At 34.7% G+C, this 21,759-nt stretch overlaps 1 protein-coding gene across 2 annotated transcripts in view; it reads left to right on the forward strand.

The window, feature by feature from the left end:
- Window positions 1-21,759, forward strand: part of EYS (eyes shut homolog) — a 1,775,980-nt gene that overhangs the window by 96,618 nt on the left and 1,657,603 nt on the right. For both annotated transcript variants that reach the window (XM_057527983.1, XM_057527984.1), the window contains exons 3-5: window positions 3,178-3,371; window positions 4,311-4,438; window positions 12,304-12,418. In XM_057527983.1, coding sequence (XP_057383966.1) covers window positions 3,178-3,371; window positions 4,311-4,438; window positions 12,304-12,418 — 437 coding nt within the window. The remainder of the gene's footprint in view (window positions 1-3,177; window positions 3,372-4,310; window positions 4,439-12,303; window positions 12,419-21,759) is intronic.

A 21,759-nucleotide genomic window follows, 5' to 3' on the forward strand; every position in this document is an offset into this window, starting at 1 on the left:
AAATAACTAGAGAAAGAAGAGAAACTGAACCCAAAACACACAAAAGAAAGGAAGTGGTAATATTAGGGAAAAATTGTTAAAACTGATAAGAAAAACTGATGAAACAAAACATTGGTTTTTGAGAAAAAGAAAACTGACATATCTTTAGTCGGACTGACCAAGAAATAAACAAGGAAGACACAAATTAACAAAACCAGAATTTAAAGTGGGGACATAGATAATGGTCATTCAAAATTAAAAGGATTATAAGGAAATACCATGGACTCCATTATGCCAAGAAATTAGACTATTTAAATGAAACGGACAAATTTCTGGAAAGACACAAATTACAAAAATTGTCTTAAGAAGAAATAGAAAATTGATACAGACTTGCTAAATATTTAATCATAATCCTTATGAAATGTTCAAAAAATAGAAGGAAAGGGGAGACTTTTGAACACATCTTATGAGGCCAATATTACCTTTATACCAAAACCAAGCAAAAAACAAGTAAGAGAACCACTTATGAATATACATTGAAAATCCCCAACAAAATATGAGCACAACAAATCCAGAAACACAAAAAGCATGTACTCTAAAAAAGTAGAATTTTCTCCAAGGATGCAAGACTAGTTTAACATCTAAAAATAAATTAATGTTACTAGAATGAAGGACAAAACCACATAAAACCAGGACAAAAACCATTTGACAAAATCCAACACACATTCATTATAAAAACTCTAAAACAGCTTAGAAAAAGAACAAAACTCTCTCGGCCTGATAAAAAGCATCTATGACAATTGTCCAGTTAATATCATCCTAATGAAGTGGTGGTGGCAGATTTTCCCCTAAGAACGAGAACAGCACAGAGATATCCACTTTCACCATCTAGGCAATGTTGTACAGGATGTTGCAGACTTGGATAGGGAGAAAAAAGATAGAAAAACATACAGATTAAAAAGGAAGAAGTAAAACTACCTTTATTAACAGAAGTCATAATCTCTTATGTAGAAAATACTAAGAAATGCAAAAAAAGAACTACCAGACTTGCAACTGAGTTTATAAAGCTTGCAGGATACAAGGTAAAATGCAAAAGTTAATTGTATTTTGATATACTAGCAACAAAATTTCAAAAATTAAATTAAAAAAACATTTCCCTTTATAATAGTATCAAAAGAATAAAATGCTTAGGTATAAATTTAATTAATTAAATACAAGATTTTAACTGAAAACTACCGAATATTGGGAGAGAGATGAAAGAATATCTAAACAAATGGAGAGATATTGCATATTCATTGACTGGAACGCCATATTTTTGAGATGTTAATTCTTCCCAGTTTAACCTATTGATTCATTGAGATCCCTGTCAATATCCCAGGAGGCTTTTCTGAAGAAATTGACTAGCTTATACAAAACTTTATATGGACTGAAAATTTTTAAAAAAAGGAAAAAGTTTGATGATGGCCAAATTTCAAAACTTACTATCAATCTGCATTGATCCAGGCAGTGTGTTATTGCATATGGACAAGTATATAGGCTTATGAGAAGGAATTGAGAGTCCAGAAGTGAACTCATGTTTATGATCACTTGTTTTTCCACAATAGTGAAAAAGGCAATTAAATGGATAAAGAACAGTCTTCTCAAAAAAATGTTGCCTGGACAATTATATATCAACATGTAAAAAATCATATATATATAAAATAACATGTTATTCATATATATGAAATAAAATATCCTTATCTCACATCATGCAAAAAATCAAATGGATCAGAGATCTAAATGAACTAAATTGATAATAACGTCTAATAAATCATAAGAGAAAATCTTTAGACTATTGGTTAGACAGACTTTTTATATATTATTAAAAAACCATGATATATAAAAGTTACAAGTTGGACTTAATAAAGTGAAAGACAAATTTGATAATTTAGAGTTAATTAAATAAATAAATCTTTTCCTATCCAAAAGTCACTAACTGAGAAAATGAAAGGTCAAGGCAACACAAGGAGAAAATATTTGCAAGTCACATATATCATAACAGAATTGTATTCAGAATATGAAAAGAACACTCACTACTCAATAATAAGGAAACAAATAACACAATTTAAAATATTCTCTATATATGAAGGTAAATTTCATTAAGGAAGACATACAAATGGTTAATAAACATATGAGAAGATACTCAAAATCTTTATTCTTATGAAAATGCAAATTGAATTGAGATACTATTTCACAACCACTAGAAGAACTATAATAAAGAAAATGGACAATATAAAATGTTGGCAAGAATGTGAGAAACAGGAACTCTCACAGATTGATGGTGTGACTGAAAAATGGCACAGCTACCTTGCAAAACAGTTTGGCAGTTTCTTAAAAAGTTACACATAAATTTACACATCAGCAATTTCACTGTCAGGAATCTGTGCAAGAGCTACTAAAGTATATATCCACTCAAATACTTGTGAGTGAATTAATTGCTCATAAAAGTTAGTTGCTAAGAGAGTAGATCTTAAAAGTTCTCATCACGAGAAAAAAAAAAAACAAAACAGTAACTGTGTGGGGTGATGAATGTTAACTAGACCTATTGTGATGATGATCTCACAATATATAGATACATTTAATCATTATGCTGTACACCTGAGACTAACAATGTTATGTGTCAATTATATCTCAACAAAAATGTTAAAAAGTAGAAACAACTGAAATGTTTACCAACTTGTGAATGAATAAACAAAATATTATATATATTTTGAATTGCTCTTTGGCAATAAAGAGTAAAAGTAGTGATGCATGCATGAAAAATCCTCAAATATTTTATTCTAAGGAAAGAAGCCAATCACAAAAGACAATGTATTGTACCACTCTATTTATATGAAATGCCCAGAAAAAGCAAATCTGTAGAGATAGAAAGATTAATGGCTGCCTGGGGCTGGATTTGGGGACAAAGAGTGACCATAAAAAAGCTCTTTTCTGGTAATGGAGATGTGCTGAAACGGGGTAGTGCTGACGGTCCAATAGCTATATACATTTGCAAAAATTATTGATTTATAGATTTGCACTGGGTGAATTCTATGATATGTAAATTATACCATGATAAACGTGTTTAAGATTTCATGAACTCTAGAGACTTTTTCTATATGAAGTTTTTGTACATGCCTATGTTCATATTTTCTTTCTGTGTGTGTGTCATCTTTTAAGGTCCATTCTGTGAGGAGTCAATGGAACATTGTGTTTCTCAGTATTGTTGGAAAGGAGAAATTAGTCAAAATAAAAGCTCAGCTTACATTTTGGAATGCACAGAAGGATTTCTCAATCAAAACTGTGAAACCAATGTCAATGAGTGTTCACCAAAACCATGTCAGAATGGTACTGACTGCATTGATATTCCAAAGGTAAGTCTGAATCTAACATATAAGGGAGTGGCTTTAAAATATATTTTACCAGTACTAAGCTGTTTGAAAAGTACAAATAATTAAACTTCTAATTAACATATTGCAATTTTCAAACTCAGGAACACCAGAAAATGTATTTAACTTGCTTATTTTCATTGTTCCCATTTTAAATAGAAACTCCGATCTCAAAAATACTCTTCAATTTTATTTTTTGTTATTCTGTCAGAACTTTCCTTTATGAACAATGTAATTTTGTAAACTTTTCATTTTTAGTTATTTAAAAATATTTTCTTTATTATTTGATTATTTTATATTATTGTATTTTAACATTTCATTTAATATTTAAATAAATAAGACTAGGAAATAATTTAGTAGTTCCCACAAATGACAATCTTTCATTTTGGTAAGATTCATATTTGAATTCATAATATGAATTAATATTCATACCTTAAAGATTTCCCCACTTACATGTCCAGGGGTCAATGCTGGTTGTCAACCACATCCTCAACTGGAACTATCAGCCATAATCCTAAATAAAACTCCTCTGTGTGGCTTGTGCGTCCTCACAGTATGGTGGCTGGGTTCCCAGTACTCCCAGATAACCAGACTCTGTATGGCCTTTTTAAACCTAGCCTTGAAAGTCACAGAGCATCCTTTCCCCATAGTCACAGCTTGCTTACACTCAAGGGGGTAAATATAGCCCCAATTCTCAATTAGGGGAAAGTTGAAATAAAGTAGTAGGAAGAGTGTGTGACATGGGAAACAATGTTGGGATGTTTTGGAAAATAGAATCTTCCACATTGTTGCACTGAGTGAGAACTTCTACTACCTGCTTATGAAAATAATTTTCATCTCTCCCCATGTAAGAATCCTTTCATTATCTTTGAGATATACGGATTTTTTTTTTTTTTGTAAAAAATACTTTTTAATCTTTTCTAGGATATCATGTGCATGTTTTCACCAATATGTACAGTCAAGTTTTGTAAGCAACTTCAAACACCACTGGAGTCTTGTCCTTGCAAGATTAATGCCACAAGTATGAAATATGAGAAAGAATATCATTGCAGGTATAATTAACTTCCTATTTTTAAACAAAAATATATGAATTTTAAATCCTGTGGACAAAAATAAAACAATATTCTGTTTTAAGCTTAAAAAATTTTAATGGCTTATAATATTTTATTTCCAGTTAAAGTAGAAAAATCTTAATGTGTTTTTTTATGAAATGTTTAAATGTTGTGGCACTGGTTTTAAATAAATATTGGAGCAATTCTTAATCATAATTTGGGCATACCATCCTAAAACATCTATTCTGTTTTGTAATGAAGATGTTTAGGATAGCTGGATAATATTTGAAGATCTAGAAGGAAGAAATAATGTAAGTGCCCACAGTATTATTTATACTGTACACACACAACTTTGCTATTATTGTTTGAAAGTATAGACCCATTGTCTCTTCCTGCAATTCACAGACCTCAGCTGAGAGCTTTCCTTTAGGATCTTTAGGCAAAGTTTTAGCAAACAGTGCCTTATTTAAATAAAGACTTGCTAAAAATTACCGATTTGTAAATGACAGAAGTGACTTAGTTATCTGGGCCTATCACTTTAGACCATTTTAAATAGCTTTATAGTTACTTTCTCGCACCATCAAGAAGTGCAATTTGTACTCTTCACACTTGCTTGACTTTTATCTTGCTAGACTTTTTAATTTAAATTTATTTATTTATTTAGGCTGTGGTGGGTCTTTGTTTCTGTGCGAGGGCTTTCTCTAGTTGCGGCAAGCGGGGGCCACTCTTCATCGCGGTGCGCGGGCCTCTCACTGTCGCGGCCTCTCCCGTTGCGGAGCACAGGCTCCAGACGCGCAGGCTCAGCAGTTGTGGCTCACGGGCCTAGCCGCTCTGTGGCATGTGGGATCCTCCCGGACCGGGGCGCGAACCCATGTCCCCTGCATTGGCAGGCGGAATCTTAACCACTGCGCCACCAGGGAAGCCCTATCTTGCTAGACTTTTATCTGCTTAAAGAAAGTTCTGTTAGGCATTACTGAAGGGCAGTAAACAAGCTCAGAAGTTTTAGAATAGCCATAAAAACAGAAAATTAAAAGCTGTGGTAGGGACTGAGTGAACTGATGAGGATGATTATAATTTTTGTGACTTTCTGTTTGAATAAAAAAATAAATAAATAAAATAAAAAAATAAAAGCTGTGGTACAGGAAAACCTTAAAAGCACACTGAAAAAAAACCCTGCACGTATATCACAGATGCATGTGCATTGTAGATGTAAAGTGTACACTATTTTCATCAATTTCAAAAAAAAAAATCTAAATGCAAAGTTAAAAAACGTACTAAGCTTTTAAAATTTGACATTTTCAAAAGCAAATGAAGAAAAACCTCCTCAATATATCAAGATCTTAGAACATCCAACCCATCAAGTCAAATCTGTGGATGCATTCAATCTTATATTAACTACCTATAGATCCAGCTATTATCCTTTTAACAATATTGGCTTTTTAATTTATAATTTCTAGTTCTGAGCCTTATAGGACTCGTATATTTGTGAGTCTACTTAGAAAAGTGATCAACTTTAAAAATATGGATAGCATTATATAAATGTAAGTAAATATGCATTCATATATCTTTATTTTTTTATCAAGTATGATGCTTTTATTGGTTTTTATTATTAGCATTACTCTAGTTGTCTAGAAGTCTTTGTTTTAAACTTTATCATCAAAGGGAAAACTAGATAACTAGAGGCATTGTTGTCATCCCTCAGTTTACTGTTATATTATTAATATATTTAATTTTAAAATGATGGAGTTTGATCTTGAATGCTTTGTAAAGCATATTTTAGATAGGATGAAAGTTATAGAAATTCAAGTTAGGTTTCCCTAGGATAGATGAAATATGTCAAATAGGTAATTAGTTGCAACAACTTTGAAGTAAACTTGCTCATTACATTAATATGAGCCACTGTATGCATTCTAATTGTTGAGATCGCCCACATTCTTTAAAAATTTACATTGAGCACAATATACATTGTGCTCGCTCCTCTTGAATCTACTTAATTAAAAACATTGTCCCCTCTATTGATTAAATTAGACTACCGATTAAAAGAGTCTGAAAGATAAGAAAAGTGACAGGAGAGTAAAAATAAAACTTCTTCACAGGGCAGAAATAACACAGACTAATCTCAATGATGAGTGAAAACCCAAGCCTCAGAAATCAGTAAGAATGTGGGGAACACAAAACAGTTTCCAGCCCCCAGTTTCTCCCACCCCCAAACTCACCAAAGATAGTGCAAAAAAGTTGCTAACTCTGACTCACATGAAGTAAAGGTCATATGATCAATATAAACTAATAAAACATGAAGTTGAAACAATGAAAAAAATAGTCTTGAAAACGATTTTTCTTTTCTCAAAGGAGATTAAGGGAATCACTGAAAATAATGAGAAAATCAAACACTCTTTGACTTAAATGCCTTTAGTTAAAAATTTATCTGTGCATTGTTATCTTAGAAGGTATGTGTTTCTGGAACAGTGATTCTCACACTAGCTGTACCAGACTTTAGCTGCGTTAGAAACTCCTGAAGGGCTGTTTAAAACACAGATCGTTTTTCCCTGCCCCTAGAGTTTCCAATTCAGTCAGTCTGGGGTGGGGAATGCAAATGTGCATTTCTACAAAATTCTCCAGAGATGCTGAGCTGAGTTCAAACAGCATCAATGCAGAAAATCCTCCTACACCTTTTCCCCTACTTCATCCACACATCTCAACCCAAGCTTTTACTTTTTTATTATGAATCTGGGGGGAAAAAGTGTGGGGTTGGAAAGGAGTAAAATGAAGAGAGAACAGAAAGGTGATGATGCTATCAGTTTCTCTACTTGAACGTATGGACTAGGTCTAAATTACTATGATCAGATGAGAGAGGAAATAAAATTACCTCCTGAGCATCCTCTGGCTTCTTGAGATGTCCATGGTAAATGGTGATAAGAGGTTCACCTTGATGGCCTTGAAGTTAGATCCTAGTGGGGCAATTGCGAGCGTTGGCAAGGAGTTAAGGGTGTGAGGGCTTATCAGGAGCTCAGTGGACAGCCCGGAAGCTCCTCCAAAGGCAGTGTTGAAGCTGCAGTCTCTGGGGCCCCCTTTCCCTATGTGAGAGGTGATGTCCAGGGCACTGCCCAGCACAGCTCCAGTGAGGCCTTCCAGGTCCTGATTAGCTCTCTGCTGGAGGCTGGGGGCTGAAGGTGCAGGGCAGTGGAGGGCAGGGCATCACAACTGGAGAGAGCAGTACTCTGCATTCTCCACTACACACCAGGGATGGGAGTGCTTGTACCACCAGACCACACGAGGGCTTTGAAGAGTGTCAGGACCCACCGTTCTGATACTGCCATCACAAACAATCACACAATCACACACAAACATGAGTACACACGCAGAGACACACACACTTACCTATTTTAATATTTACTGAATGCAGTGACTCTAATATTGTCTAATGTAAAGGTGATTGCGTTCTGAATATTCAGAATAAAATGAAGAAACACGAATCAGGAAATAGAGAGTAATGCAACCAGCTAGTGTCTTTCTCTTACATCAATTTTTTTTTTCCAACCTGAAAATCAATTGTTTAAAAAATATTTATTGAGAGTTATCTTTGTAAAAGACACCATAAACTAGATAATGATAAGTACTATGTCTTTAAAAAATCAGAAATTATGTTATATATACATATTTTTGCTTTCTAAACTTTTTATTTTCTCCACTCAAATTCTAAGATATTTCATGGGATAATAATGTTCTATTTTATTCCCTCAGCTTATTTTTTTTTCTTGTTTCCTATTCAGAGTTGCATTTATAGCTTGTGCTGCTTAAGTGCCAATTCAGTGTATTAACATACTTTCTTTATTTCTCACATCAGTTTCAGCATTTCATTAGTCTGTATGATGTCTCTCCACATCAGCCATGGGTTGGGTAAGGCTTTTCAGTGTCTGCCACAAGTAAACCTAACTAAGCATGCACTGTGACTTTGAAATAGAACATTGTAACACAGAAATATATATGTCAACATGTTTCCTTTCAACAAATAATAAAGTTATATTTTCACGTTAATTTTGAAAAATCCTTTTAAAAATAGCAATCACACATTTGGATGAGGAACTTGGTCACCCAATAATTCCGAACTAACAGGGAACCTCAATCTCTTGGAGTTAATTATCTCGAAAGCTAGGTTGCTACATTTTTCTTTCCTTGAAATCAATAGCCATATTTATAAGGCTAACCTTCCCTTTTGAATAAATCATTCTGAAATTTAACATGGTAAAAAAGTTTGTTAAAGTTTAAACACAGTGTTAAAATTTCAGATTATAGTTACAAGCTCTATTCCAACTGAAGGTATCTGGGACATTGTTGACATTTCTTCATCAAGAGGACCTTCTGCCCTATTCATATAATTTTATATTTTCAGGGACTTTTATAGTTGACAAAAGTCATCCTTAAATCTGGCCCCCTATGTGCTTCATTTTGAGAATATATGTATAATTTCTTCTCTTAGTCCTGAACCTATTAATTTTCCTGTGAATAATAACTAATAAAACATAATGACAGAAGTTAGTACAGAGCTATGTACATAAAGGTTGAATTAGCATCCTGTAACCTCCAAGTCTTCCAGCTCATACCTGATCAAATCGATCTTAGCCCCACACTGCTCTGTACAGCCTCTAACACTTCAATATCCAATATTCTCTGCTGTGCCCTCGGGATCTCATTTGTCAGCCGCAAATTCTCCAACACCACACTCTCTTTATATACCTTCCTTTCTTTTTCTGGCTGAAACCTGGAGTCTTCTTCGGTGGCTCTATCCATTCACCCACAACCTGCATACATCTGTTGAGGAACTGGGTATATATCCAGACCAGTTTTCTTTCCCCTCAAAAGCCTATCTATTTTTAGCACATAGCTATTCCGTAGATCATTCTCTCCCTGTTTCTCTGTTCCCAGTCTCCTTTCAAGCATCTCCTCTTCTCTCAGGTCCTGTCCATCCCCCACTATGGCTCTAGCATCTGGCTTGTGTCCTTTTCTCTACAACTATTATCATCTTTCTTGATGACTTCAGCATCCATCTTGGGAATCCACCCACCTGGTTGCTTAAATCCTTTGACGATTATTTTATATATTTTTTTCCTCCTCCATCTAATCTTGACCCATTTCCCATGGTCATGTCTTATTTTTCATTGTGAACTGTTAACTGCACACCCTACAAACCTTGATTTAAATGTTTGCACTCTCTGATCATCGTATCATGTATTCCAACTATTTAATGCTATTTAAGTCTTTTATTTCCCTGACCTCAGGCTGAGTTATGAGGATGTCATTTTCCTTGTGAAAGAGATTCTGGAGTTTCTCTTAGATTTCAAGCCGTGGGGGTGGGAGGGGTGGGGGGAGTGGAGGCACATGATGGTTGATTACCTGAAACTCAACAGGAAGACTTTCTCATTGTGGGTTTCCTCTGCCTTTGGGGTAAACCTCCCTGGGCCAAGGGTCACAGATGGTGTTTTGGGGCTTCCTTCTTGGTTTGTAATGATAGTGTTAACATTTTGGGCCAATTTTTCATGATCAATAAGCCCTGGATTGTTTAGAAACATCTTTCTCAGAGATTCTGTTACCTAATCTTCATCTAGCAGTCTGTCAACCTGGTCTTATTAATGATTGAATATTAGTTCCTCATTTAATTCATAGCCCTGGCTCTCATCTTTTAAAACCATACTCCAAAATAATACAAATACAAGTGAGTGTATTGATAGCTAGTCTTGGCCAATTTAATTCATTCCCACTCAAAAGGAAAATTAAAACATGATAGCCATAACTCATCACAATTTTAGGATATTTTGTTGCTTCCCTCTTTCTGCCATCCACATCCTGATTAGGAAAAGGTGAACATGATACCTTTCATAACAAAGTGGTACTTGGAATGATTTCTGGATCTCTGGTTAGTTCCTCAGGATAAAAGAAGCAAGGTAAGCATATCTTCACAGGTTTCATCAGTGGAGTAGAAGAGTACAAAACATTTAAAGTTAAATCATACTTTAATAACAGCTCTAAAACTAGTCATATGACCAAAGCAACTTACTTAAGTTATTTGAATATGTTTCCTCATTTATATCATGGTGGTAATAATTAATATCATGCAATAATTATGAAAATTGAATTAGAAAATAATAAATTTGTGAAAATAATTAACCTAGTGGCTGGCACATTGTAGATGTTAAAAAAAAATGCATGGTTATTCCTGATGGATGAAGGTATGATTTAATTCTTAAGGTGAGAGTGCAAAGCTGAGCCTCAAACAGCAGGAAAGGTGAACTACTGAAGTGTTTTACTGATGCTATTTTGGTTGGACTGTGTCAATATGGCCTTTGGTTCTTTTATGAAATTATACAGTGTACTTAATAAATGTAAAATAATGACTATATGGTACAATTCATTTTATTATTAACTCAGCTTGTAACAACATCGTTTTAACAAGTATAATTTTTGGTCATAATTCTCTAGTGTGTACTTTAGAGAGACACATTATCATTTGATTTGGTGCCCAATTCACTTGATAACAGAAGTTTACTAAATGTGATTTAAAAGACTGGAATATTTCTCATGAATTAATGAGAGTGAAGTCAAAGAAAGCCTGAACACCACTGGGTGTTCTTTAGCACCTTATTGATTGCAGCTAATGCACTGCAGTGGACTGGAATCCAGATTTATTTCTTGTCTGTCTCAGTCTTTAGATAGTGATGCCATTGGCTAGGAATGCCTGGGGCCCTCAGTCTGCACTACCTGTGGCCGCCCCCAAGGACATTTCCCCAATGAGAACCAACGTTCTGGCTGGGGTGGCCCTTGTGGGTCTTGTTATGACTGCAAGACACATCTCAGCAGCAACCATCAGGGAACTTAAAAGAAAAGTCCTGATAATACTCACAGTGCCTGGAGGGTAAAGGGCACCAGCACCGACAGCCCTGTGACAAGGGGGAAGAGAGAAAGACACAGAGAGAGAGAGAGGCGGTCCTGGGGCTCTACCTTACTGGGGTTGAGGGTGGGGTCGCTCGTTATTGGTGAATTTAAACCCTAACAGTGAGAATCAGGGAGCAGGAAGGGTAAGGTGGGAAGGTGGGGTCACTCAAGAGGTCAGTTACCTGGGTCACTCAGGGGTCTCTAAAAGGGGAGCTCCAGGGTACGTGAGGCTGGGCTTCTCGTCTAGGCCCGAGTAGGCATCACACAGCTGGCAATATGCTTATTCCAGATGGATGTGTGACATGGATGCCATGGCAGTCCAAAGCTTGATGTCAGGCACTTAGATTACACTCAAAAAACCTTGTTGTCAGGCATTGACACTACAAGATTGCTTTATAAAAAAGGTAACTATGACAACTAACAAAGAAACAAACAAAACCTTATAATTGGCCCAACTATGACCATACACTGTCCACTGTAATTCTTTACGCTATGTCTAAAATTCCTGCGTGTCATTGTCAACTCCTGAGAGCATATCATCAGTATAGAGTAGCTCTACTAAACTTTAGAAACCCCATTTGCCATTTTTTCCACATTTCAATAATGCTTTCATTTATTCCAATAGTTTTCTAAAACGTATATTTTATTGTTAAATATCCATTTAGGCCAAAGTTGATTTTACTCTTACATCTCCAAAAGGTAATATTAAGACCATTCAATGAAGATGTAGTTTATTCAAATTCCCTCTAAACAAATAAAACTTCTTCTTTGTAAAAACACAAGTATGCATGGACAAAATCAATGATGGAAAACATAATGTGATAATAAATGTTGTATGTAATTTAAACAAAGCATTATTATTTTGGGCAGCCTGTTAATAGACTTCTGTGAAAATATTTAAATTGCAAGTTTTTTTACTTACACTGATGCATTTACAGTTGTATTCCAGGATTTACTGGAAAAAAATGTGAGAAAGTAATTGACTACTGCAGACTTTTCACCATCAACTGGCTGAATGAAGGATGGTGTTTCAATATAATTGAAAGATTCAGAGTAAGTAATTTAGTACGTGGCAAAGTAACTTAGCACCTCAAAATGCAACAGCTTCTGTCAGTCCCTATTTCAAATGCTTTTATTAATATAAGCCAGAGAAATATATCCTTTTCTGTATATTTAAATATGAGTTATATAAAGTTTAGTACTAGAGGTTTTTAACTTATAATAATTATGTTGGGAGGGCATTATTAAGTGTTCTAGTCAGTGTATTTATTATAAAATAAGTATATAACTAATTGAGTACTGGTGATACGTGTCTGTATATATAAAACCATAGCTACTAATGCCTTCAGCTCTTGAGGCAGGTGGGAAATACAATTTGTCTGGTAGTTATTAGGGCATAAAATATATTATTAGTGGGGGTAGTTTTCGAAATGACTTTACAGAGTGTGTGTTCTACACATGGTAAGGCATATCCCACAACTCAGAAATTCCATTTTTAGGTAGGTCTATTGGAGAAAAAAATTACGTTTGTACTGAAAGAGATGTGTACAAAAAATTTCACTCCAAATCTGAATCAAACTAAAGCCTATGGATAGGAAAATTGATCAATTTATCCTGGCACAGTCATACCATGGGATTATAAAGAATAATTAAAATAGTGAACATGTAGTAATATTTATAAATATCAAAGTATAATGTTGAATTTTAAAATATTATTGAAAAATATATGTACATTATGATAATGATTAATTAAAATTTTGAAATACAAACAAATCCATATTTACTATGATTGCATAGTCTATAGCAAAAGTGTAAACACTTATATGAGAGTTATTTACACACACTGGCTTTACTAGAAAGACACTTACAGGGATATATTTTGGGGAGTGAAATGGGGCAGACGGGACTTCCAATGTATCTGTAATGCTTTATTTTTTTTTAATTAACTTTTAGCGAATAAGGATGGTAAGATCATGCTGTTAATTTTACTATTTTCTCTACTTTTCTGGGTTATAAAATATTTTAATAAAATATTTTGAAAAAAATGTGAATCCAGCTTATGGAATGGACCATGGAAAAATATATACGTGTACTTTTGCAAACATCCTAAAATATAATAATGTTACTATACAAGAATACATAGTATAAGATCATAATATTTAGCACCTATAATACATTTGGCATTATAGTGTATCATAATGGTTATTACCTCATTTGATCTTCACGTAAATCTCATTGCATTTTATAGAAAAATAAAATGTCTACTGAGCTTTTGAATATGTCCTCAAGTTCACATATGTCGATGGGGATGGATGAGGCATATTGTAAAGTACTCCGACTCCAGAACTCATACTTGCAAGCACTACACATATCTATGTTCAATATAAGGGATGTATTACCATTTCTTCTTCCTTTACAATGTACCTACCCTTTCCTGAGTAGCAAAATGTCTAGTTGAAATGCCTCTCCCATTTCGGTTTTAATTTATTTTATATTATCCTGTTTATGTTTTGGATTTTGGTTCCTGTTTTGTTTCAGGATAGTCTCTGAGTATTTATCTCTGACATTTATGTTTATGTTTTTCTTCCTCCACCGCCGATTTTCCCTGGGAGGTCTCACCTTTGATAGCACTTCAACAATTATCTGTATGTTATTGACTCTAACTCCAATTTGAATTTTTCTTTTAAGAAATTTAACTGAACTTTTCATCACCTTGCAGACTCTGCTTTCTTTCTTTTTTTCTTTTTTTTGGTAATTCTAATTTAAGTTTAATGACTTCCATTAGATAAAATATTAGCAAAAAAGGAATGCTATTGGCCTAGTTAGTTATATTTTCTTTTAACTTATAGATTTTTAATGAACAGCCATGAGATATGTATATCAAACCCCTTACTGCTATTTTTCCTATCTTTATATTTTACTTCTTTTACATACTTTATTAGGTTGATAAGAATTTCTAATAACAAGTGAAGAGAACTGTGCATACATTTGACAATTGTAGGGGGAAAGCAATCAGACTTTCACTTGTACCTTTAGATATTTGGAGATAGCCTCTATCAGATTGAAGAAGTTCCCTTTGATTCCTAATTTACTGAGTTTGTATCATGAATGGTTGGTGAGTTTTGTCAATTGCTTATTCTGAATGTCTGAATGTAGTTAGAAGATCATACCATTTTTTTTTTTTGTAGTGTGTTAATATGGTAAAATATAGTAACTGATTTAGAATTCTGAGTAAATATTGCATCCTTAAGAAAACTCTTTCTTGGTCTTGAGACATTTTATCTATTTCTGTATTCAACTTATTACTAAAATACTTGTATTCATATATTAATAAAGAATGCTTTCATTTACTTACTTTTTTAGACTGGTAAGGAAAAGAAGGAAAACAAATCTGAGTAATCTAGATAGGAGGCATTGCCCGGGCAGGCCTCGTGGGCGAAGTGGCCAACCTTGGACTGGGTGCCCAGCCAGTGCTCCACAGTTGCCTGGAAAGAGTTACAGTCAACACTCGGCCATGCCCCAACCCCCCTCGGCCAGGCTCACATACATTTTATTCCCAGTCCAAGCCCGTTTCTTTGTGGTGTGTGAGGGCCTCAGCTGGGACAGTCCCAGGAGCCTCCAGGGAGACCTCCTTATGGAGGGGCCTTGGCTGAGAGTTCTTCTGCACACCAACTTACTACTTCTCCACCCCTAGCCCTGTTTTCTCTCTCCAAGCCCAAGAAAAGTCAAAAGACTTTTGTTCACGATCCTTGGTATCCTTCCCATACCACATGGAAGAATGAGACAGCGTTCTCACATGTATACAGGGAAAATAGGACTTGAGATAAACCCAATGCATGGCAATTTAGTAGAATGTACCCAAGGTTTTCAATCCATAATCAGTCAAAATCTAGAAATACCTGAAGAAAACAAGATTACATCAAACATGTAGGAAATATTCACTATATTGTTACTTATTCTAGAATAAAAATAATCAAATTAAGCAAAAAATAGCTAAAAATTATAACGTACCCATATAATAGAATATACATCTAATTTAGTCTATAATTTTGAAGTGTATCGTGATTTTTGGAAAATACTCAAATCAGAATGTTTAGTAAAAATTGGCTGTATTAGTCTAACTACAACTTGGTTATATATAATATGATATTAACTGCTGCTCATAACAAAATAAGATGTTGTTTATGATCTTTCTGGGTTGTGGGAAAGGTCAACAGTCATGGCAGTTCTGCTCCTACAGCAATCATCCTCCCAGAGTGCTCAGACATCTGAAGAGGTTGTATATCAGGCAGGATAACATTCAGGGGAGGAAGCGAATCAGATGGTACAAGGTGATGTAGCGTCTGATGTCTTCCATCTCCATAATCATTTAGGACTTTATAAATTTTAATAAACATGAGATTTCCCTGGTATATTTGAATTACTTTTATGGAAACATGAAGTTTCTGAGGTCTGTGACCTGCGTGGTCCAGGGACAAATTAATACACACGGAGACAGAGAAACAGGGAACCAGAGAGAAGTGTGGAGAAGAGGGTTTGAGGATTCACAGAGAGGCTCCGAGTTAATCCCGGATGTAAGGAAAGACCAAGATTGATCAGAGTTTTGATGGCCAGTGGGATCTGGATGATATTTGTATTATACAGATGTGTATATAGGCTAAAAGGTAATAAACCAATAGTTTGACAGTGGCTTACTCCAATTGAGATTAGACTAATATTATAATCAGAAAATTATTTATTTTGATTATTCATTTAATTGAAGTAATATGAAGAATAAGGCATATCCCGTAATGACTTTAAGATTAGGAAGTTTATATTAAATGCAACATGCTGGACAATATTAGGGGTAAAAAAGCCCATAGGTCAGAACATTATTCATTCTAAGCCATGCTCTTCATCATGGGTTAAATGTCTCTATTTTCAATTCAATTTCTTTCTAATTGAAATGGCATAAAGATTGTAAACTTTCTCATTGAAATTGTAATGAAGAATTTCTAATCAAGCACTTTCACAATGTCAATTGCATTCTCAATATTAATAATATAAATGCCCTCATGATAAAAAATTGTTACTTTACAATTGATAGTCAGATTTCTAATAATCACTATGTATGAATAAATCATTGAAAAAATTGAGTTCATAGCAAAAAAACTTACTGTAATTTTCATGTTTATAAAAATGAATAAATGACAGCCACTAAATTAAAAAATCTGATTGGTATTATGCACATTATAAAGTAAAAATATAGGCGCTATGCAATTACTTACTATTTACACAGCCTCAGAGCAATGACTCAGAATTTCTTTTCCTTAGACTTTCAGTGATTTACTAGTAAATTTTATTTTATTTTTAATAGTTAATACACATAGTTAGAACCACAATTTCTGGTTTGTGTCTATCCAAATACTTTATAGCTTCCTTATGTTATGACAGAATTGTTGGTTGCTGCTTGTTATACCATTAAAGAAAATGCCCCAAGAGCTTTGTACACAGTCTTTTGTTTCTCTTCTTTTACAACCGGTTCAGGAATACAGATAGAAGGATGCAGTTTATGTTTTATCTCTTCTTTGTGTAAGTCCTTTTAAGGCTTCATTGGCGAACCAACAAAAAACAAATTTTAAAGCTCATCTAGTTTAACATTACCATCTGTTTTATTTCTCTCTTCTATTTCCCCTCTCTAGTTAAATCTTTTTTTTTTAACAATTAGTTTCCACAAGCGTGACTTATGCAAACTCACACTGAAAAAAGTAAATCTCCAATTAGAATTCAATATGAGTACAACTTGCATGTGTTGTAGAATTTAGAATTCTAAAATTTAGTTTCAACAACAGAAGGTCTAAACAGAATCTCTCTCTTTCTCTCTCCCTCTCTGTCTCTCTCTCTGACTCTTCTCTGCCGGCCTGTGTCTGTGTCTGTCTGTCTGTCTCTCTCTCATACACACACACACACAGATGAATTTGAAGGCTCACATAATTAGACTTTCCAGCGCTAGATTAAGTAAGTGTTTAACCAGAGGCTTAATTAATCCTATTTCTTCTAGTTCCCTCTAAAACACCAATAGTGGCCTTTTTGAATTTCCTAGAAGAACCCAGGCGTGCTCTTGCCTCAGGGCCTTTGAATTGAATATTTTGACCCAAATGTCTGATTTGTGGGGTTCTCCATTCTGTTAGGCCTTTTCTCAAATGTTTACCTTCAGTTAGTCCTTCCCTAGCTGCCCAATCTAACATGTTGAAGTTTTCCAGGCCCATATATGTCACTTCCTTTTTCTGTGGTTCTTCTTAATAGCTGTCACCATCCAGCTTCCCAGATAACAATAGAGTTCTTCACGTCGCTCTTTTATTATCTGTCAGACTAGAGTAAACTGAACTATAAGCTCTGTGAAGGTAGATCGCCTTGTTTCTTTGCATATGACTAACCTTCTTCCAGAAAAGGCAGCAAAATTTCAGCAAAGGCAAGTCAGGCCAACTGGAGTGGATAGGAACCTTGAAATGTGTCTTCTATGTAGGAAAAGCCCAGATTCCATAAACTAACAGGAGACCTTTCTCTTAATAATGCAGTAGTCAATGCCAGCCCAACATGGGGTTGGGAAAGAGATGCATTTGGTGAAAGGTGGGAAGAATTATGTGATAAATAAAACAACTCCCAATAATTTGTATGTAAAATATCTTAAAAGTCAACAAATCAAAGAAAGAGGTGTTAGATAAGCTAAGTATGATATGAACGCTCAAAATATTAGTTTTGAGCACATACAAAATATGACAAAATCTAAAATTCACACTATGATCTGCTACAAACTCCAAAACGACCAAAACAGCTGACATCATTTCCTATTGGCCCAAGAACCACATTCCAAGCTTCCGGCCAGATAAACACACCAATATTTTCATTCCTTATCAGTCCTCAGAGATACTCTCTTCAGGTTTAGGGACTGGATTGGTAGTTGTCATCATTTGTACCAAGACATCCAGACATCTGTGGAAAAGAGTAGTGAAGGTCAAAAACAAGAGATCACCAGAGGAACCAAGTGCGATTTTGCCCACTAGGGGATACTCGGCAACATCTAGGAACATTTTTGTTTGTCACAAATAGGGGTTGGGTCTTCTACTGATGTCTGGTGTAGAGGCCAGGTTTGCTGCTAAGCATTCTACAATGCACAAGAGAGTCCTCTGCAACAAAGAAATATCAGATCTAAAATATCTATTTTAAGGAATATATATATATATTCCTTTCCGTTGTGGTTTATCATAGGGTATTGGATATAGTTCCCTGTGTTATACAGTAGGACCTTATTGTTTATCCATTCTATATATAATGGTTTGCATCCGCTAACCCCAAACCTCAATCCAACCCTCCCCCACCCCTCCCCTTGGCAACCACAAGTCTGTTCTCTATATCTGAGACTGTTTCTGTTTCATAGATAAGTTCATTTGTGTCATATTTTAGATTCCACATATAAGTGGTATCATATGGTATTTTTCTTTTTCTGACTTACTTCACTTAGTATGATAATCTCGAGGTTAGACAGATTTCTCGATGGCTTCTGAGTGTCCTTCATTAGTTGTGTAATTATTCCTGCTCTTGTTCAGATTCTTGCCAGGGAAGTTGGCTCCTGCCTAAAATAGTTTTTGACAGAGAATAGCATCCTCACACTAGGTTTTAGTTATTAAGTACTTTTCATCAGTGTATGTTACTTCTTTATTCTAGTTCTTCAGTATATTTTAATCATTTGAATCACTGTCATTTTAAATAAGTAAACAAAAACTATATACTTTGACTTGAAAGAAATTTTTCAAAGAACACAAGAAAATAATCTTTCCTAGGTTTCATGTTTAAGCAATTTTGAAATGGTTTTATTGCCCTAAGGTTGTTAGTTACAAAAAGTGTTAGAAACTTTTTGATGATTAGACTCACATAGTATTATCTGGGTACTCTTGACTTTGACTTCCTAGGCAGCAAGCAGTAATACAGCAACAAAAGTTTCCAACTTAAAAGGATTAATAGAAATTAAAGTTACCACAAGGCTTTTATTATTTGTCAAGAACTTTGTGTACAGGAAATTTACAGGTGTCTTAATAGTAGTTCTAGGACAAAAATAGAAATACTCAGGAATTAGTGTTTATGTCCATGTCACATCTCTGTGCAGTTGTAAATTAATTGGTTTACAATGAGTAGTACTTTTTAATTCCACATGATTTTATTCATTAATAATAATAATTAACACTAGCTATATAGTAGGAAGAAATTTAAGAAGGATTTAAGTAATGAATATATTCAAAAACTTCTCTCACACTTTTAAAATTTGACTTGATTTATTTCATACCCTTATCCATTTATAAGAGCAAGAATGGAGAAGTTATAAGCATATATTTTATCACTTCTCTTGTTTATTTTCAGCAGAATTTTTATATCAAGTGAAAAAGTAAATTAAAACACCTTTAGAAGAAGTGACAGCTTAATTCATCTAAATTAGTGCAATTTCTGTGAATGATTGAAAAGCTCACATTTAAAAGAAACAAATGTAAATACTTTAAATGCCTCAGAGAAACTAAAGATGTCAATATGTCTTCATTAATTATGAAACAGAAAAACGAATAGAAAAAAAATCATGCTTGAAGACATCTTTACAATTTAAAAGTCACCGCTTAAAATTAAGGAGAAATCACTGGTGAAACTACTTTTTAAAGTGTAGTTGTTTACATGAATCTCATTCCTATCGTGTTTTGGACCATTAGGATGGTTACGTTCCTCCCTAAATGCTCATGGTCAGGAGTTTGTGCCATAATATCTGTAAACAGGTGCATCAGAAGTATATGTTAAATAAACCGAAGGCATAATTTTCATAAACAGTTTCTGGGAATCCAGCGTATGGTTGGCTGAATAATGGCACCCCAAATAAGCCCTTGTGTACTCCCAAGAACCGACAAATGTTATCTTATATGGAAAGAGAGACTTTGAAAATGTGATTGAGACAAGGGTCTTGATAGGAGGAGAGTACTCTAGATTATCCAGATGGGCCTGATTTAATCACAAAGATTCTTATAAGAGGGCTACAGAAGAAGTAAGGGACAGAGAAAGTGATGTGACGACAGACACAGAAATTTGAGTGATTTTCTTTGAAGATGCAGGAAGAGTCCACAGGCCAAGGAATATAGGTGACCACTAGATGCTGAAAATGTCATGGAAACAGAGTCTTTCCTTCTTGCTGAAACTCTACCTCTGTTCACTGGTGCCAAGTAGAAATGCAGAGACAGAGTTTTGGGTGAAGTAGAAAACAGCAGTTTTATTGCTTTGCCAGGCAAAGGGGGCCACAGTGGGCTAATGCCCTCAAAACTCTGTACCCCACCCTGGAGGGGGTAGTGAGGAGTCTTACAGTGTTCAAGGAGCAGGGCGTGGTCAGCTCGTGGACATTCCTCTGATTGGTTGGTGGTGAGGTAATCAGGAGTCGGCATCATCAACCTTCTGGTTCCAATCAGTCTGGGGTCTACATGCTTGTGGGCAGCAGACAGTTAACTTCTTCTTCTTCTGGTGGGTGTTTAGGTAACTACAAAACAACTCAAAGGACATGGCTCAGAATATTACCTATAGTCCTTGAGGAAGAACTAAAGGTCCTTGACTTTGTTTAATGGCTAAAATATTATTTTGTCTTGCTTGACTGTTTTCCTTTCTGCGTTATCTCAATTCCCTGATTAAATTTATTCTTTGATTAAAGATTTTCTACAGACAAAAGACAGGTTGAGGACACAGGTTGGGGTCTATTCTGGGAAGGCCTCATAGGATCCTGCTCAGTTACACCCTCAGAGCCCTCCTAAACCTTGACTTGATCCCTGTAGGACAGATTTCAGATATCTGACCTCCAGAAATACAAAGGAGTAAATATTTTAAACTACTAAGGTTATAGTAATTTATTACAGCAGCAAAAAGAGATAAATACACAGAGATTTCAAGAAAATTTATTTTTAAAACACAAATAAATATGCTAACTGAAAATGATTAGAGAAGGTCTCTGAGTCATAGTCACTCAAAGTTCAGGTTTATTAATTAGTGTCCACCAATGATGAAGAAGGATTGTTTTCTCAGAATGCAGAGAGAGAAAGGGAGAGAGACAGATCCACATATACTTAAGCATATTTAAGTAGACTAAAATATATGAAGTCTTTTTCCTATCTCCTTTCCTCAGCTCTTCGTAATCTTTTCTGACCTAAATCTGTGATTGGGCAGAAAAGAGAGTAAGAATTGAAGGCGGACGGATGACCACTATAGAAATGTTGTTGGTAAAAATAGGTGTGACAGTATTTTGTTGGTTGTTCCCATTATATTTTGAATAGGTTTACTATGAGCAAATCTGGGTCAGTCTCTAATTATTCTTGCATCTGTTATGAGAACCAAGAAAGGAA

The sequence above is a fragment of the Balaenoptera acutorostrata genome, chromosome 14 (genome assembly GCF_949987535.1).
Source record: "Balaenoptera acutorostrata chromosome 14, mBalAcu1.1, whole genome shotgun sequence".
Taxonomy (NCBI): Eukaryota; Metazoa; Chordata; class Mammalia; order Artiodactyla; family Balaenopteridae; genus Balaenoptera; species Balaenoptera acutorostrata.